This window comes from Octodon degus, unplaced genomic scaffold, assembly GCF_000260255.1.
Source record: "Octodon degus isolate 3935 unplaced genomic scaffold, OctDeg1.0 scaffold00127, whole genome shotgun sequence".
Lineage (NCBI taxonomy): Eukaryota > Metazoa > Chordata > Mammalia > Rodentia > Octodontidae > Octodon > Octodon degus.
The window spans coordinates 7,009,287-7,024,157 of record NW_004524703.1 but is presented as its reverse complement, the minus strand read 5'-3'; the positions used below and the strand labels follow the sequence as shown (position 1 = coordinate 7,024,157).

General features: G+C 36.7%; 1 protein-coding gene across 6 annotated transcripts in view; it reads right to left on the bottom strand.

The window, feature by feature from the left end:
* Window positions 1–14,871, bottom strand: part of Ryr2 (ryanodine receptor 2) — a 681,083-nt gene that overhangs the window by 121,718 nt on the left and 544,494 nt on the right. For all 6 annotated transcript variants that reach the window (XM_023700826.1, XM_023700825.1, XM_023700827.1 and 3 more), the window contains exons 63-64: window positions 11,051–11,100; window positions 984–1,044 (exon numbers count right to left, since the gene is read on the bottom strand). In XM_023700826.1, the coding sequence (XP_023556594.1) occupies window positions 984–1,044; window positions 11,051–11,100 (111 nt within the window). The remainder of the gene's footprint in view (window positions 1–983; window positions 1,045–11,050; window positions 11,101–14,871) is intronic.

Below are 14,871 nucleotides of genomic sequence, written 5' to 3'. Positions count from 1 at the left end.
ATTATAATATAACTGACAAAGCACAGCTTCTGAGGCAGTTCACTAATCCCAAATCCAATCATATGGTAATGTTTCCTGAACATTTACTACAAACTAAACCATGACACCAAAAGACAAAATATACTCTTTATAGGAGACATCTAGAAACTAGATTTTGATTTATCTTAGATACCATGTTAGGCAGTAATATAGCCTCAAGGTTGAAATAATAACCTAAATAACCTTTTTTTTTTTTTGTATTTTAGGAAAGGGTCTACAGGGTGTTCAAGGTCTCACTACTAGATCAGACTCTTAGTGATCCTCCTGTTTACAGCCTCCCAAGAGATGGGATTACAGGCGCGCGCCATCACACCCAGTCTCAATCATCATCTCAGCATGCTGTGGGGTCAGGTCTGGCACGGCAGGCCCAGAGATCGAACCTCTGGCCCCTGTGCCTGCTTGCAGGCACTTTAATCTGCTGAGCTATTTGGTCAGCCCTTAAACTGACTTTTTATTTGGTCAACAGGCAGGATTTCCCCTAAAGTCAACTTTCCCCAGAGTAGGAAGCACACCACCCTGGGAACTAGTCTACCTGCATGCTTAGAATGCAGTCTTATACATTACTTTACTCATTTGCAAAATGAAGTTAAATTTATCATATTTTCCAGTAGGTCCAGCATTATTATGAATGAACACAGGTGTCACATCTTGAAGCTATTCAGATCTCTAGAGCTATCACTGTACAATTTTTTTCTTCCATGGTACATTCCCAGGTATACTCCCAGTAATATTCCAGCTGCTGTGGAAATTACTGAAAATTTAAACAAATTATATAGAACCATGTAAGTAAATTGCCACTAGGTTAATAATTTACAAAAGGTTTTCTTTCTACTTACTCTAAAGCCTTTACTACAATTCTGAAGACAAAATCCTTCTTAGCATTCTTAGCATATCTGTGTATCATTGGCACATTTATTTATTTATACAAAATTATGTCCATTTACCTGGCATCCAAGGTCTGACCCAAAATATGAAGACAGTTGACAATCGAGGTGGCATCATTTCCTGAAGGAGAAACACATGGCTTTATCAGATGCCCTGAGAATTTCTCAAGGTACTTCTTTTCCATTAATATTGTGTTGCAAAATTAGTTCATGGCATAACTCAATAATAACTCAATTAAAAAGGCTTTTAATAACCAAGTTTGAAAACATGCAGCTCTTCTGCTTAAGAGTGGCTATGCGAATGTAAGTTGGAAAGCGATAAAGCATGTCTCATCGAAGAGCCGACATGCTCCAGAAGCGTTCAAAAGCACTGCACAAAGCTAGAAGAATTTTAACTGCGCTCTCCAAGTATGCTCCCGGCCCCATACTACATCCTTTTAATTTTAAGTCAGATTTAGGCAGATGTTTAGTCATATTACAGCCTTTATAAAAAGAGTTGTGCTGAAGGCCTAACCATTTTAATTTCCCTTTCATTACCCCTGCTATCTTTGCTTTCCTATTTCATTAACTGCCTTAAGATGTATTCATTTGCTTAAATGTTATTGCAATAAGATAAGCTGATTTGCCTGAATATTGTTGATTTTTGGCATAAAGGAAACACCACATAAAATCATCATGTGAAAAAAATCATCAAGCAATACATGTATAATATATTTGAACTGGGAGCAACTCTGTCCAAAAGTACGGTGAGGTTCATTTACTGGGCTTGGCATGCTTTATTAGGGAAGACAGAAACACTAGTGATCTAACTACTTATATATTTTTTGATAGGAATACAAAAAAGTAAATAAGTGATGAGTCCAAAGTAGTAATCTGACCACTTCAATATAACTTGACATTATCTGTCCCTCATTCCATACTGTCATTACATACACACATGGGCACACACACACACACACACACACACACACACACATTGTGTCCTGGGTCCTAAGAATAACAATTCCTACTTCAACAGAAGTTTTTAGAATATTTGGATAGTTATATCCTAAAAGATTTAAATACACATGAAAATTAATAAATCTTAGAACATGAGCAAGCCAGGTTAGTGATATACAAATATGAAGATACTTAAGGTATTTATTTCTGAGACAGATTTTTAAGAAAATGTCTCATTAATTTTGTGCTTTGAATCTCAGAATTTCTGGTCATAATGAGGGCAAAATGTGCAGAAAGTTAGCATTTGCCTGTCATCTGTCACAGGTCCCAGCCCCAGAACTCTTATTGTAACCATTAGACATATTATTCAGTTCATTATTTCAACAACAAAATATTATATCTTAGTCTCCTTCAATCTTGTTTTGTTTTTGTTTTATTACTAGGGACTAAACCCAGGGCCTTTGTACTGACCTATATCCCTCCCTTTTGAGACAGTGTCTAGGTAAATCACTAAGTCACTGATACTACCTTCAAACTTGCACTCCTCCTGACTCAGTTTCCCAGAAATGGTGGATTATAAGTACACACCACCTATGCCTGATTTCCACCATTCATTAAAAAACGGAATAGAGTCTATGTGGTACCTGAATTTAATGAGAATGAAGAAAATAAATGATTAAAAAAAAAATCAGCATATAACATACTATCAGGCCACAATAAAACACAAAATTATATAAATATATAAAGGAGAGTATGAATCAAAGCAATTGGCTGGACTGCTGAGTGGTCAAGAGTGGCTCCTTGACATGGCATTTGAGCAGATTCAAATGTCCTGAGGAAACTGATCATGCTGGGCGTAGGGCCACACACAGGAATAGCAGCTGCAAAGAGCAAGCCAAAACTGGACCAGGTGTTCCAGGCAAGTACGATGGAGCTGCTGAGGCTGTGAGCTGGAGGGAAAACAAGGGGGATTTGCGGTGCAGCTGAGGAAAGGCCAGGTTCTGGAGCCTTGTGACCACAGACACCAGGTATTTTTTAAAAATGCAACAGGAAGATACTCTTAAGGTTACAGCAAGATGGGAGAGAATAGCATTTCTGTTTTAAAAGAAGTCATGCCCAATGCACACAACTCTGGAAAAACAGAGTGGGAGTGACTGCAAAAGATGGAAGGACTTGACTGATAATAGCGTATTTTGACTAGGATATTACTATAGTGAAGACATTAAGGATATGTCTTAAGGATCTCCTTAAGGATTGAATTTAACAGGAGAGAGAAAAGAGACAGGGATAACATCAAAGACTTTGCCTGAGCAGCCTGGGCAACAGTGGCAGCATTTGTTGGTGTGTGGGGAGCACAGGGGTAGCAGTGTGTATGCACCAGTGGTACCCCTTGCCTCGGGACATGTTAAATCTGATAGGCCTATTGAGATGAGGAAGAGCCGGGGTGCATAAAAATCTGGAGTGCAGGGATACATGTGGGCATCAAAGTACATCCATAAATTTTAAAACCATGACTATTCATAAAATTAGTCAATACAAACATGGGAGAAGGTCCCAGAACCTCTAGTGTCTTGAAGCATAAAAGATAAGGAGTAAAAATGTAGTACAGAAATGAGAAGAAAGCCCATGCGGAAGAAAGAAAACAACGGTCCATCAGTCTGTGCAGCTATCATTCAGTGCCAGTTCAGAGAGATCGGTCCCCTACTCTCTCGCAACACACACTGCTTTTTCCTTGCCTTGCTCCTCTGATCTTCTGTCTCTAATCTTAAATTATCAGTGTGTGCTTGGTGGGGAAGATGAATTACATCCTTTTCCATAGGAGTGGTTCCAGGTGCTGCAAAGCTCCGTTCATGCAAGCTTGAGAGGTGGAGATTCTTGTTTCCCTTGTCCCGTGCATCTCGACAGTGTCTGCCGTGTAACAGGCACTTGATTCGGCATGCATGGGCTCACTCTGCGACATTAAGAGTGGGAAACTGTGCTAGTGGCCAGAAAGTTCTGCCAGCCAAGTGGAAGTGTGCACTGGGAAAATGAGGTTTCTGGGACTGTGGAGACCAGCTATGAACTCCATTTATGTTTCCTCACACCCCACATCACATACAGAGCAACTTCAAGTGGAATCGCTTCAGTGTAAAAGTGACAGAGAAAGGTCCAGAAGGGACAGTTTAAAAAAAAAAAATTGTCTTCAAACAGCATCACCTCCTTTAGCATTGGTAAGAAGCCAGAAATGGTGAGTCTAGAAGGAAAGCAGTGCCTAAGGAGTTTCAGATAAATGTCATTCTCCTTGAGGCCACCCAAACTGCCATAACCAGAAGCATCAGTATGCTTTTAGTAAAAACGGGAAGGCTAGTAAAGTGTGGCAAGATGGCAAAATGTTGAAGTGGTGATTAAATTTTCATATATAGGCTTAAATGCTGTGAAAGTGGTTGTCTCTTTGATTTTTTTTTTTTCAATTTTATGTATTTGGTACAGGGTCTTACTACACAGCTCTTACTTGCAGTGGTCCTTCTGTTTCAGCATCCCCAGTGCTGGGATTACAGACATGTGCCACTACACCTGGTCTCCACGGCCTGCTCTACGCCTGCTTAGGCGTGGCACCAGCGCAGCGTGTGGTACCAGGGATCAAACCCAAGCCTTCGTGCTTGCCTAGGCAGGTGCTTAGACCACTGAGCTATCCCCATGGCTGCCTACTGGGTTTTTAGGTTAGGAGCTTCTCTCAGCATCTGTTGGAGACAGACGATAGATATGACAGGCAAACCCGGGCTGCAAATGTTACAGCCTTCTTACTACAACTTACTAAATAAACAAGGTTAAAATGAAATATAAATGATACTTTTGGTAGTTTAGACCCAAATGATGTTTTGCTTCTCATATACAATTTCTGCAATTTAGGAACTCTCATTCTTTTTTCAAATTGGACAAATCATGTTCTATTTCTGTCCCATAATCTGATATATAAAGAATTATTGGGGTTTTGACCTTCCCTCCTTTGAAGACAGCAGCAACAGTCATTGTGTATTTCTCATCATAAATTTTACTTTTTTCTATTCTTTAATATGGCTCTTGAAAGGATGTCTCATTTATATTCCCTTTGAAGAAAAAAATTAATCTTGGCTGAATCTTTAATACTATGAAATAAAAGCTTGCTAAAACATATAAATTTCTCTCAAAATTATGAGGGATTAGAAAAATATTGAAAAGCATCACTATCATTTCTGAAGTTTTTGATATTGAAAAGTAAATTTATTTGCTCCCTAATTTAGTGAGAATTTCAGTTAAAATGAAAATATATTTTGGAAAATGGCATACTCTATTGATTTGTCCTAACGACAAGAAATTCTCTACTATTGTCATGCTTAACAGAGACAAACAGAAATGCCTTTACTGCCCTAATATCAATTCCTGAAGCTCCTTCAATTTTTAACATCTAATTCTAATATTACTGAACTTGTTATCTAGTAAGAAATATATCATTTTCTTTTATAGTATATATATAAAGTTACATTTAGAAAACTTTTACTTGATCATGTATGTTGTTATAGAATTACAGAATTTTAAATCAGAGAACACTTTAATGATTTTCCAGGTTTTGAATAAAAGTAAGCAGTGCATGTAGAAGACTGCCTGACTAAATTATTAAATTCCAAGAGACATTCAATTATCAGATATGAATTATTCCCAGTGATCCTTAGTACTTTAAATAACTTCCCTTTGTTATATGTATGCCAACAAATAAGCCAAGCACAATCTGAACATCACTAGTAATAATATAAACATATATTATCTAATATCTTCTAATATAGAAGAGCAGTCTTTATATGAATGATTTTGGGGAGAACATGGAAATATTAATATAAACTCAATCCAGTAATATATTGATCAGAGAGAGGTAAGAGTTGAAAGAAATTCCGCATCTTGTACAGCAATTAACCACTAGGAAGAATGTATGCAATGTGTTAATTATTGCAACTGTCCTACCAATTTGATTTGGAATTGTCTCATTGCTATTTGCTTATCAATAAAATTATGGAAAAAAAGAGTTGAAAGAATTTACTGTACTATTTTACTTAGTATTAACTTTATAAGTCAAAACACAATATAAAGATTTATGCACTGGTTTGAATTAGGCACCCAAGTGGAAAATGAAAATTTTATTACCTACTATTTCATTTTAAACACATAATATGTATCTCCATCAGTATTCCTGAAGGAACTATTGGAGTTACAATAATGATACTATAACCTGAGTTTTAGAATCACTGTTTAAATCAGAAGGAATACTGGAGTAGTATGCTCATTATGTACAATATACTGGCTTGTGGCAAGTATTCTGAGAAAGCCATATGTCAAAGTTTCAGAAATTCTCCAGACTATGGGAAGTGTCCAGAGGATTTAGTATCTTACTAGAATGTGGGAAATTCACCAGAAAACTGAAACTAGAAAAAGTCTACAAATGACAAATATTTCACATTAGCCTTCTCAAACAGTTCCCAGAAATGAAAAGATTATTATCGAGTGAGTTTCATAATCTTAGCATTTAATAGGTCATTGATTGTATAATATTTCCTTTTCAATGTAAGCACTTTAATTGTTTATTAGGGAGTTCAAAAAACAAATTTAAAGGAATGATTTTTATAAACTACAGGATAACAAGGGACTACATTTTTATTAATAATCTTTCAAGAAAAAAAATTAAGCTTGGTGAATGCAAGAAAATTTCCAAATTTACAACACTACACTACCTCACAGTCTTCAGTATCTGCTTTCTTATCTACTGTTTCTGTGAGACTGGAGGCTTTTAGAAGACAGGCTCTGGTTGGCTCATTCAGTCATTCATCAGATATTTTTAAAACACCTACTCTGTGCTCCACTTCCTGCTAATTCCCAAGGGGGAGACTGCAAACCCTCAGCAAACTAAAAATCTTGCCAGGGAGCAAGACATGTTAATCCAATAAGCACACTGTCAGTAACACGAAGCAAAGCTCCATGGATCAGGAGACTGGCATGAAAGTAAGAGGAACAATCTGATCAGGGAGACCCTGGCAAGATTTCCAGAGAGAAACAGTGATCTTGAAATCTGAAGGATGAGCAATTTTCTCCATTCTGGATGCGAACTGAGGATGAGCATCTTGTGCGGATGTCCTCAGGTGCTTACTGTGGCATGCACCAGGAACCTTTGCAGAGAGGCCAGTGAAGCTGAAACTGCAACATAAGCAAGAAGACTGGAGAATGAGGAAGGGGTGGTCCAGAGAGAAGGCAGTAGTACGCTGTGCTCACATGACAGAGCAAGACAGTTGGTGTCTATTCTAAAGAAATGGAAACCACTGAATAGAGAGGAGTGTGATAGGAGAGACTGGTGTTCGCAGAAGAGAAGCTTGTGAAGAACACAGTTTAGCGAGGCGGTAAGAGATTTGGAGAGAATGGTCACTATGGTCTTAGAATGGTCCAGGTGAAGGTGTATAAATTGGCCTCCATGTTGCAGTGGAGAGAAGGAAATCTTTATTTCTTGATTTGCACGTCATGAGAGAAGGCAGACATGGCAGACACACAGCAGAAGTTTACTGAATGATGCACTTAAAGTTACCCTTACATGCAAACCTAAAGCCTCAAGGGGCCCAGATGTGTGCACAGCAGCTCACCACTCCAGGTGCTGGTGGGGTCTTGGCTATCACATTCTGCCTCATCTAAAACTTACTAAAGGTTTAAATAGGCTATAGTAGGAGAGCCTGAGAATCCTCTAAACTGCCTTAAATTTAGTAATGAAATTTTCTAGCTAGCAAAAATGGGAAGTAGTGAGCACAAAAACAGCACTACTTTTCTCAGCATTAGGTCTCCCAAAATAGCACATGGGATCCTTATGCTTGTCAGCCTGTGTAGGTCTTACTGACACCCTAAATAAATTTCCAACTACACATGTGTACTAACTCACAATCACTACCAAGCATTTCACAATTAAAGCAGGGAAGCTCCATTTAAACAAGAAGGTATTTTCTTTGTTTTTCCCCATATAAAACAGTCTGCTTGTTCTTCAAAAACTTGTGGGGAATACAGTTCATATTCCTCTTAAAAAAAACAAAAAATAAGCCTTACCTATTCACAATATAAAATGCAATGGCTTAAAATCCTCCAAAAGAACAGCTGAGATATAACAGCAGTGCAAATCTTTTCATTTCTTCTATAGGTGGTTCAGTTATAAGAAATATTTTAAAGTAGACCCAATAAACGAACAAATGCGGAAGTCCAAATTTTTCTAATCCCCACTTTGGATGACAGAACATTTTTTTGGCTCCAGATAAAAATCAGAAATCTACCTACAATGTGTCAGTCAATTTGGAATAAATATTCCGTCACATATCAGACAATGCTAATCAGTATGACTACCAGCAAGATTTTTATTTTGTCTATGTTGATGCTCACTCTTGTCTCTAATTCCTGACTTTTTTTTCTGTCTTTCTACATACCTTTGCCATTGCTCATCATCACCAAACCCAATTATTTCTTTGTTAATCTCAACTTTGAATTCTGCCTCAATTTATTTCTCTATTTATTGACTTATTTATTTCTAGGTTAGAGCATGAATTTTTTTTAAACTAAAACAGTACAGGAAAAATATTTAGATAATTCATTTCCTACCAGAATTTAGGCAAATGACATAAAGGTAGGGTAAAAAAATAAGTAAGCAATGAAAATGACCATATAGAACCAAGCACTGCATATATGCTATTAGATTCTCTTTTAAGGAAATGGAACAGAGGCATAACTGGTATAATACAAAGTAAATGCCTGAATTAAACTATTTCTTTTTTTTTTTTTTTTTTTTTCCAGAACCAGGGATTGAACTCAGGCCCTTGCGCTTGCCAGGGAAGCACTTATTCTACTGAGCTATCTCCCCGGCCCCTAAAGTATTTCTGATTCAGCCTGGAAATGGCAAGATTATAAGAATATCACGATATGTGCATTTTATATAGCCAAGTTTGGTTATAAAATTTGATGTATAGAAAATCTAAAATATGATTTAATAAATCAAAACTCAAATTAAGAATGCCAGACATGTGAAAGCTGTAAGTACTTTAATATCCGTTATCTCAGATTTGACATATACAATGTATCTCTAAGATTAGCAACTTTAGTTTATAAAAATGAAGAGAAGAGGCTCAGACAATTTAAATCCCTTGGCTAAATAACTCAGCTGGTTAATTTATAAAACCATAACTTACATCTTTTTTTTTTTCAGATTCAAAGACCACTATCCCTCCAGGGCATTATCCTGGCTTAAGCTAGGTTATCACTGTGGGGTTTAAATGCTTAAAACTTAATGATTCTACCCATGAGGCAAGTCTGTTTCAGAGTATGTTCGTATTAGAGTATGTTAAAGGCATCTTGGAGTTTACATTACCATAAATGCAAATACTGAAGCAAAATGAAGCACTAGGGATATATTTAATAATATAAAGAATATGTAAAATTATACAACACTATGTAGTAGGTTACATAAATTTCTATTAAAATTCCTATTAAAAATAAAATCAATAATGTTTAAAGATTTAGAACACGTCTAAGCAGAACTATTGGGATCACAAAGAGATGGAATTAATGTTAAAGTCCAGGTATTTTCCCCAAAGGAATGACAAATCATGGATGTAACCCATTTATTTTTCATTATCAAACCCTTGGATAAAATATTCAAGAGGAAAAACAGAAGTTCAAGAACAAATATAAGTAGTCCACAGTAATGAAAGTCTACATTTAGTTCCTTGTAGATGGTTCTTTTGCCCTTAGAAAATGGCACACTGGAGGCTTCTGGGATGTTGAAACGGTTCTGGATTGACCAAACAATGATTATACAGACGTACATGTGTGTACAACTTCATCAATTTATTCCTAAGATTTTAATCCTCAGCATAGTGAGATATAACATAAAAAATATACAAGGAAGTTAGAAATGGTACAACAGAAACTTTTTATTATATTTTTGTAAGAATACAGAAATGTAGAAAAGGCCCCTTCATAAGAACTATATGTAATTAAATAGTACTCTATAAAGATAAGTGCTGAATTCCTGAATCCACTGTTATTCTGGGAAGGAGAAACAGTACCTGAAAATCCTGTCTAAGTAATTTTCCCAGAAACTATTTTGGCAATATTTATCTTTTTTTATTTTAAACAACTAAATAATGTAAAAACTGGCAACCTATATGAAATACATATTTTAATTATCAAATTTAAGAACATTGAATATTGCAAATAGTAGGATCTAAACACTACTCAATTAGTGGAGCTATACCAAGAAGCTAGCATTTCCCAGAAACTGTAAAGAACTTAATACTTTTTGTCTGTGAGTGTCTATGTGTGTACTTATGTATCCTTCCATTTATTTAATGTGGCTGTCATATAAATGAATTATTTCTTAAGCTTAATTTTCCTTGCAAATCTAATTGAACTTATAACATCTCTTATCAATATACCACTATGTATTTTATTGGTCAAATTTTCCAACATTACCTTAAAACCTATGGATTAGAGCAAAAGGCTCAAATTTTCACTGGCAGTTTAGAAAATTGGATGTGAGAAGTATAACACAGGAGATCTGCTAGCCGGTATCGGCTCCTAAACCCCACAGCAGGGCAAGTCCACAGAAAAGGAGCACCCACCCTGCTTGGCTGTCCAAAGGCAGGTGCTCCAGAGCAGAAACTTCAGCTACATGAACTCTTGGGCACAAAGAAAGACTGAGTCTGGGCTGAGTGGTGCTAGAAAAGTCACTTTTGCCATCTTGATTACGGAGCTCCCATGTTTGGAATGTGGTAAACATGCAAATCTGTATTAAAAAGTGCATCTTAAAACTCTGACTTTTAACAGCTTATTATTTTATCTAGCAGAGATTAAAAAATAAATTCAAAGGGCCTGATTTTGGTTTTACCTCTGAAACAAAATATGGTATAACTTGCAATTTTCATTCATTTGCTCTTCATGCCTTTTTGAGTCTTAATTATTCTTTGGATTGGTATAAAAGCCCCATGTTACCATCGATAATGCTTATCAACAACCTCAAGGACCTTGCCTTGGCCTATAACGACCATGCATGCAGCCATGCAAACATGCATTCATGCAACATTGCAGCACACAACACAGTGCGAAATGGCAAAGAAAACTGAGTGCTAGCCATGCAAATCATTTTCCAAGGGTCTCCTTACCAAACAGTGAAATCCTATGCCTGACAAGAACTCCAAGTTTGCAGAATAGGCTGAAGACAAAAGAAAAACAAAAGAGAAAAGGGAAGGGGGAGGGGAAGGTAGAAAAGACAAGGAAAATTTTAAAAAAGAAGAAAACAAGAAAAAGAAAAGAAAAAAAAAAAAACAGCTGATATATGAGCCGGAAAAAAGCAACATGATGTCACGCAGAAAGAATCACTTTTCTGAGCAGAATGTGGAATAAAGGTATTAAAGAAAGAGTTTTTGCATATCTTTTAACAAACATGGTTAAAAAGCACATATTATAAGAAACAAAAATAATTGAAAGCAAAGCTAATTAATATAGAAGCAGTCTGTATGAACCCCATAAGATCATAACCTCTGAAAAGCTGTAAGTAAAAATTATATTTGTATCTCCCAAATATACCACTGGATTTGTAGATTGTTTCTTTTTAAGTTATGGGTATGACTTAACAAAAGAAATATGGTCCTTTGGGCACAAAATATTACTTTAAATTTTAGTGTGTTCTGCTGCTTAAAATGCCTTTTTATTCCAAACCTGATCACAGACCTTAGATATTCAACCAGATATCCAGTAGATTTAGATGCAGTGAAATAGAAATACAATTTGGACAGTGGATCATCACTCAGAAGCCACATGTGTGATCATTTAAAGGATTCTTCACACTAATGAAGAAGCTGGGCATATTTCTTAGATCTTCTAGAACAGATTCCTGGGAAGCCTCTCCTGGCAACTGGCAATGGGCTATCCTGGTAACAATTTCCCAGAGCCCTCATTCAGCATCACAGCCCTGACTCTACCACCTGTCAGATCAGACTCCAAACCTGGGCAAGTCTGGAAAGCCACATCTCTCCACCAAACCTCAGTCCAGCAGGCAGGCTCCCATAGGCCCTTTGGTTCAGGAATTGCCTCTCCTCACATGCGGGTTATATCACTTCCTACCCTACCTAGCTATGCCTTAGGACTCAGCTGCAGCTTTTTTGACACCTAGATCTCGTGTACCACTTCCAACCCACACTGAAAGACATTTTGTCCCTGCTGGTCCCAGGGGCCACTTTCTACCCTGGCACTTGATCTTGCGGATGATAACTAATATTATTCTCATACCATCCACAGTACTGAGCATTTAGGAGCAGAGGCTTTCCTGGCCAGTGCTTCTTAGTCACTATGCTTGAAGAACCATTTGTAAATTTCCACTCACAGCCAGCGTCATTTTTCCCAAGAGTGAGGACAGGTAGACCACTGCTGGCCCTGTTCTGGTAGGCTCTCTTGGGAAACCCTTCTTCAACATCAGGCAAATCCCCAGGGTACCCATATTGTCACTGCAGATCAGCCAGAGAAGCAAATGTAGGTGATCAATCCAAGGCAAGATGGAAAGGAAGGGCAGAGAGAGGGTCTCCTTTGCGAGGCTAACCTTTCTTACAGTAAGTTTGGGCCATCATAACCTAGTTCAGCATCAATGTGGATTAATTTATTGATTAAAATTCATAATATAGGGCGTGTGTAGTTTTTATAAGAAAATATTCAGTCAGAAATGTCTGAGTAAAGGTGAGGCTTTAGTAAATTTCATAACAATCAAATGTTTAAAAAATAACCCATTCAAGTATCTACTAGATGAAGACAGGACGTAAGATTGTTGATGTACATTACTTAATACCATATATAAATGAGCTTTCTAGGTAATAACTGTGTGCTGACTCCTACAAAGTATTTCTTCTAAAGAGAGGAATCACATTTAGAAATATATAGATATATATTTCACATCCCCACATTCCAATTTATTTTAAGTGGTAACATCTTTTATTTATTACTCTCTAGTACTCGGGATACAACACAACATTCTTAGGAATTTTTTATGATGTTGGATTTATAATGCTAGCATTATGTTTAACAATTAATTCGGATATAGGGTGTTTTGTGTAGAACTTTTCTACATTTCATTCCATAAACTTCTATTTAAAGCCTTGGCATCTGTCAGAGAAAAGTGGCTTCTTAACCCTCGCTGATGATCATTAACTGTATTTGCCATCAGGGAGAAATAAATATATAGAAAGTCATGTCCTGCACAAAAATAAATTATATTTTTTGCTCTCCTGTGCCATCCATTTTGAGGGCTGAATTCTTACACAGACTATAAAATTTGATTATTATAAACATCACCTATACTTTCTCTAACAATATTTCCCATAATACTGTTGCCTCCTTTCTCCAATATTCTTGACATGAATGACATTCTTCCCAATGTACAACTCTAAGACACTACACTCTTCAGCACTAGTCATTGCTTCATTATGAAACACTCCCTTGAAATTCAAATTCTCCCAACCTGAAAAATCTAATAACCAATTTTTATTCTACTTCTTGGATAGCTTTTTATTAAATACCTAAATCTTCAAAACTCTTACCACCTTAGAATTTGTTTTATACCAATATTTTCCTGTTTCTTTCTAATTATAATCCATATTCTTCAAAGATCTTCTCCTAAAAAATCCTCCAAGTATAATTGCACTTTATGTGTTGGCAAACAGACCTTTTTGCTTCTTGCTTCAGCCTCCTTCAGTCTCTTTTACTGAAGAAAATACATAGATAATCCCTAAATATGTCATTTTTTGCCCTTATCTTTCCACAAGACCCAAAGGCATATTTCCAATCATCTGCTGAATATTTCCAGCTGAATGTCCTCCTTATACTTCAATGAACAACTATTCAATTTAACCTATTCTGGAAAGTAGCTCTGTGAAATCAGCTGTTTGCTTGAGCAACATCAATAGAGTTTCAACTGCCTAGAGCTAAAACTTCAGCACCATGGTCAACTCCTTGGCTTCCACACCCAGTTTTGCATTGTCAGCTCTTCCTATACTCGGTATTCTGTATTCATATCCACTGACACACCTCACAACATCATGTGCAGTCTGCTCTTCATGTGCAAATCTACTTCACTGGACTTGGAACTTTGTTCTTATGCATGGGTAGTTTTCTCCAGACCTAGCACAACTGGTTATAGTTGGCAAGCTCTCAGAAGTGTCTGCTGAATGACCCGGAGGGTGGCACTTCTGCTGTGACAGCCTGGGTTGCTGCTCAAGTCCTGAAATCCTGCCATGTGCAGCTCTCCCTGTCCACCCACTTCTGCTGCCATGTTGTCTTTCCCAAAGAGCCATTCTAATCATGGCCCAAACTAAAAGGTTTCAATCAATGGCTTCTTAGTGCCAATAAATAACTAATTGAAAATAACATTTTAAAAGAAATAAAGAGATGCCTTATTATGTTACTGTCCATTACAACCTATATGACTTACATTTTCTCTAAATTACCAGACACTTTGATGTGGTTACTTACTTTCTGCAATATATTCCTGTCACTCAGCCTCTAATCTATACTACTTTGTGACCACTCATCACAGTTAGACTTGACTTTGAAGCCCAGTGAAGCACTGGATTTTCTTCTATCATGACTATATTCAGGTTCCTATGTTTAGGTACCATGAGGTGCCTTTCTGGAAGACAGGGACCAAATCTACTCTGCAGACAAACATTAGACACTGTAATGCTCAGTGCTTGATTCCTAGTGCTATGGAAATATCAATTGTTAATTGTGGAGAAGTTAAATGAGAACCATAAAAATCACTACTTACGACTAAAACTATCACTGTAGTGCACGTTTAAACACATACCTTTTATTCATCGCAAGTAGCATAAGTTCCTTTTTAACCTATTTTATCAGATTTTACCTATTTGCTTTTCTTTTTACCTATTCAATATACTTATGTCATAATATTGAATTCAAACAATAAGAAATCAGACAT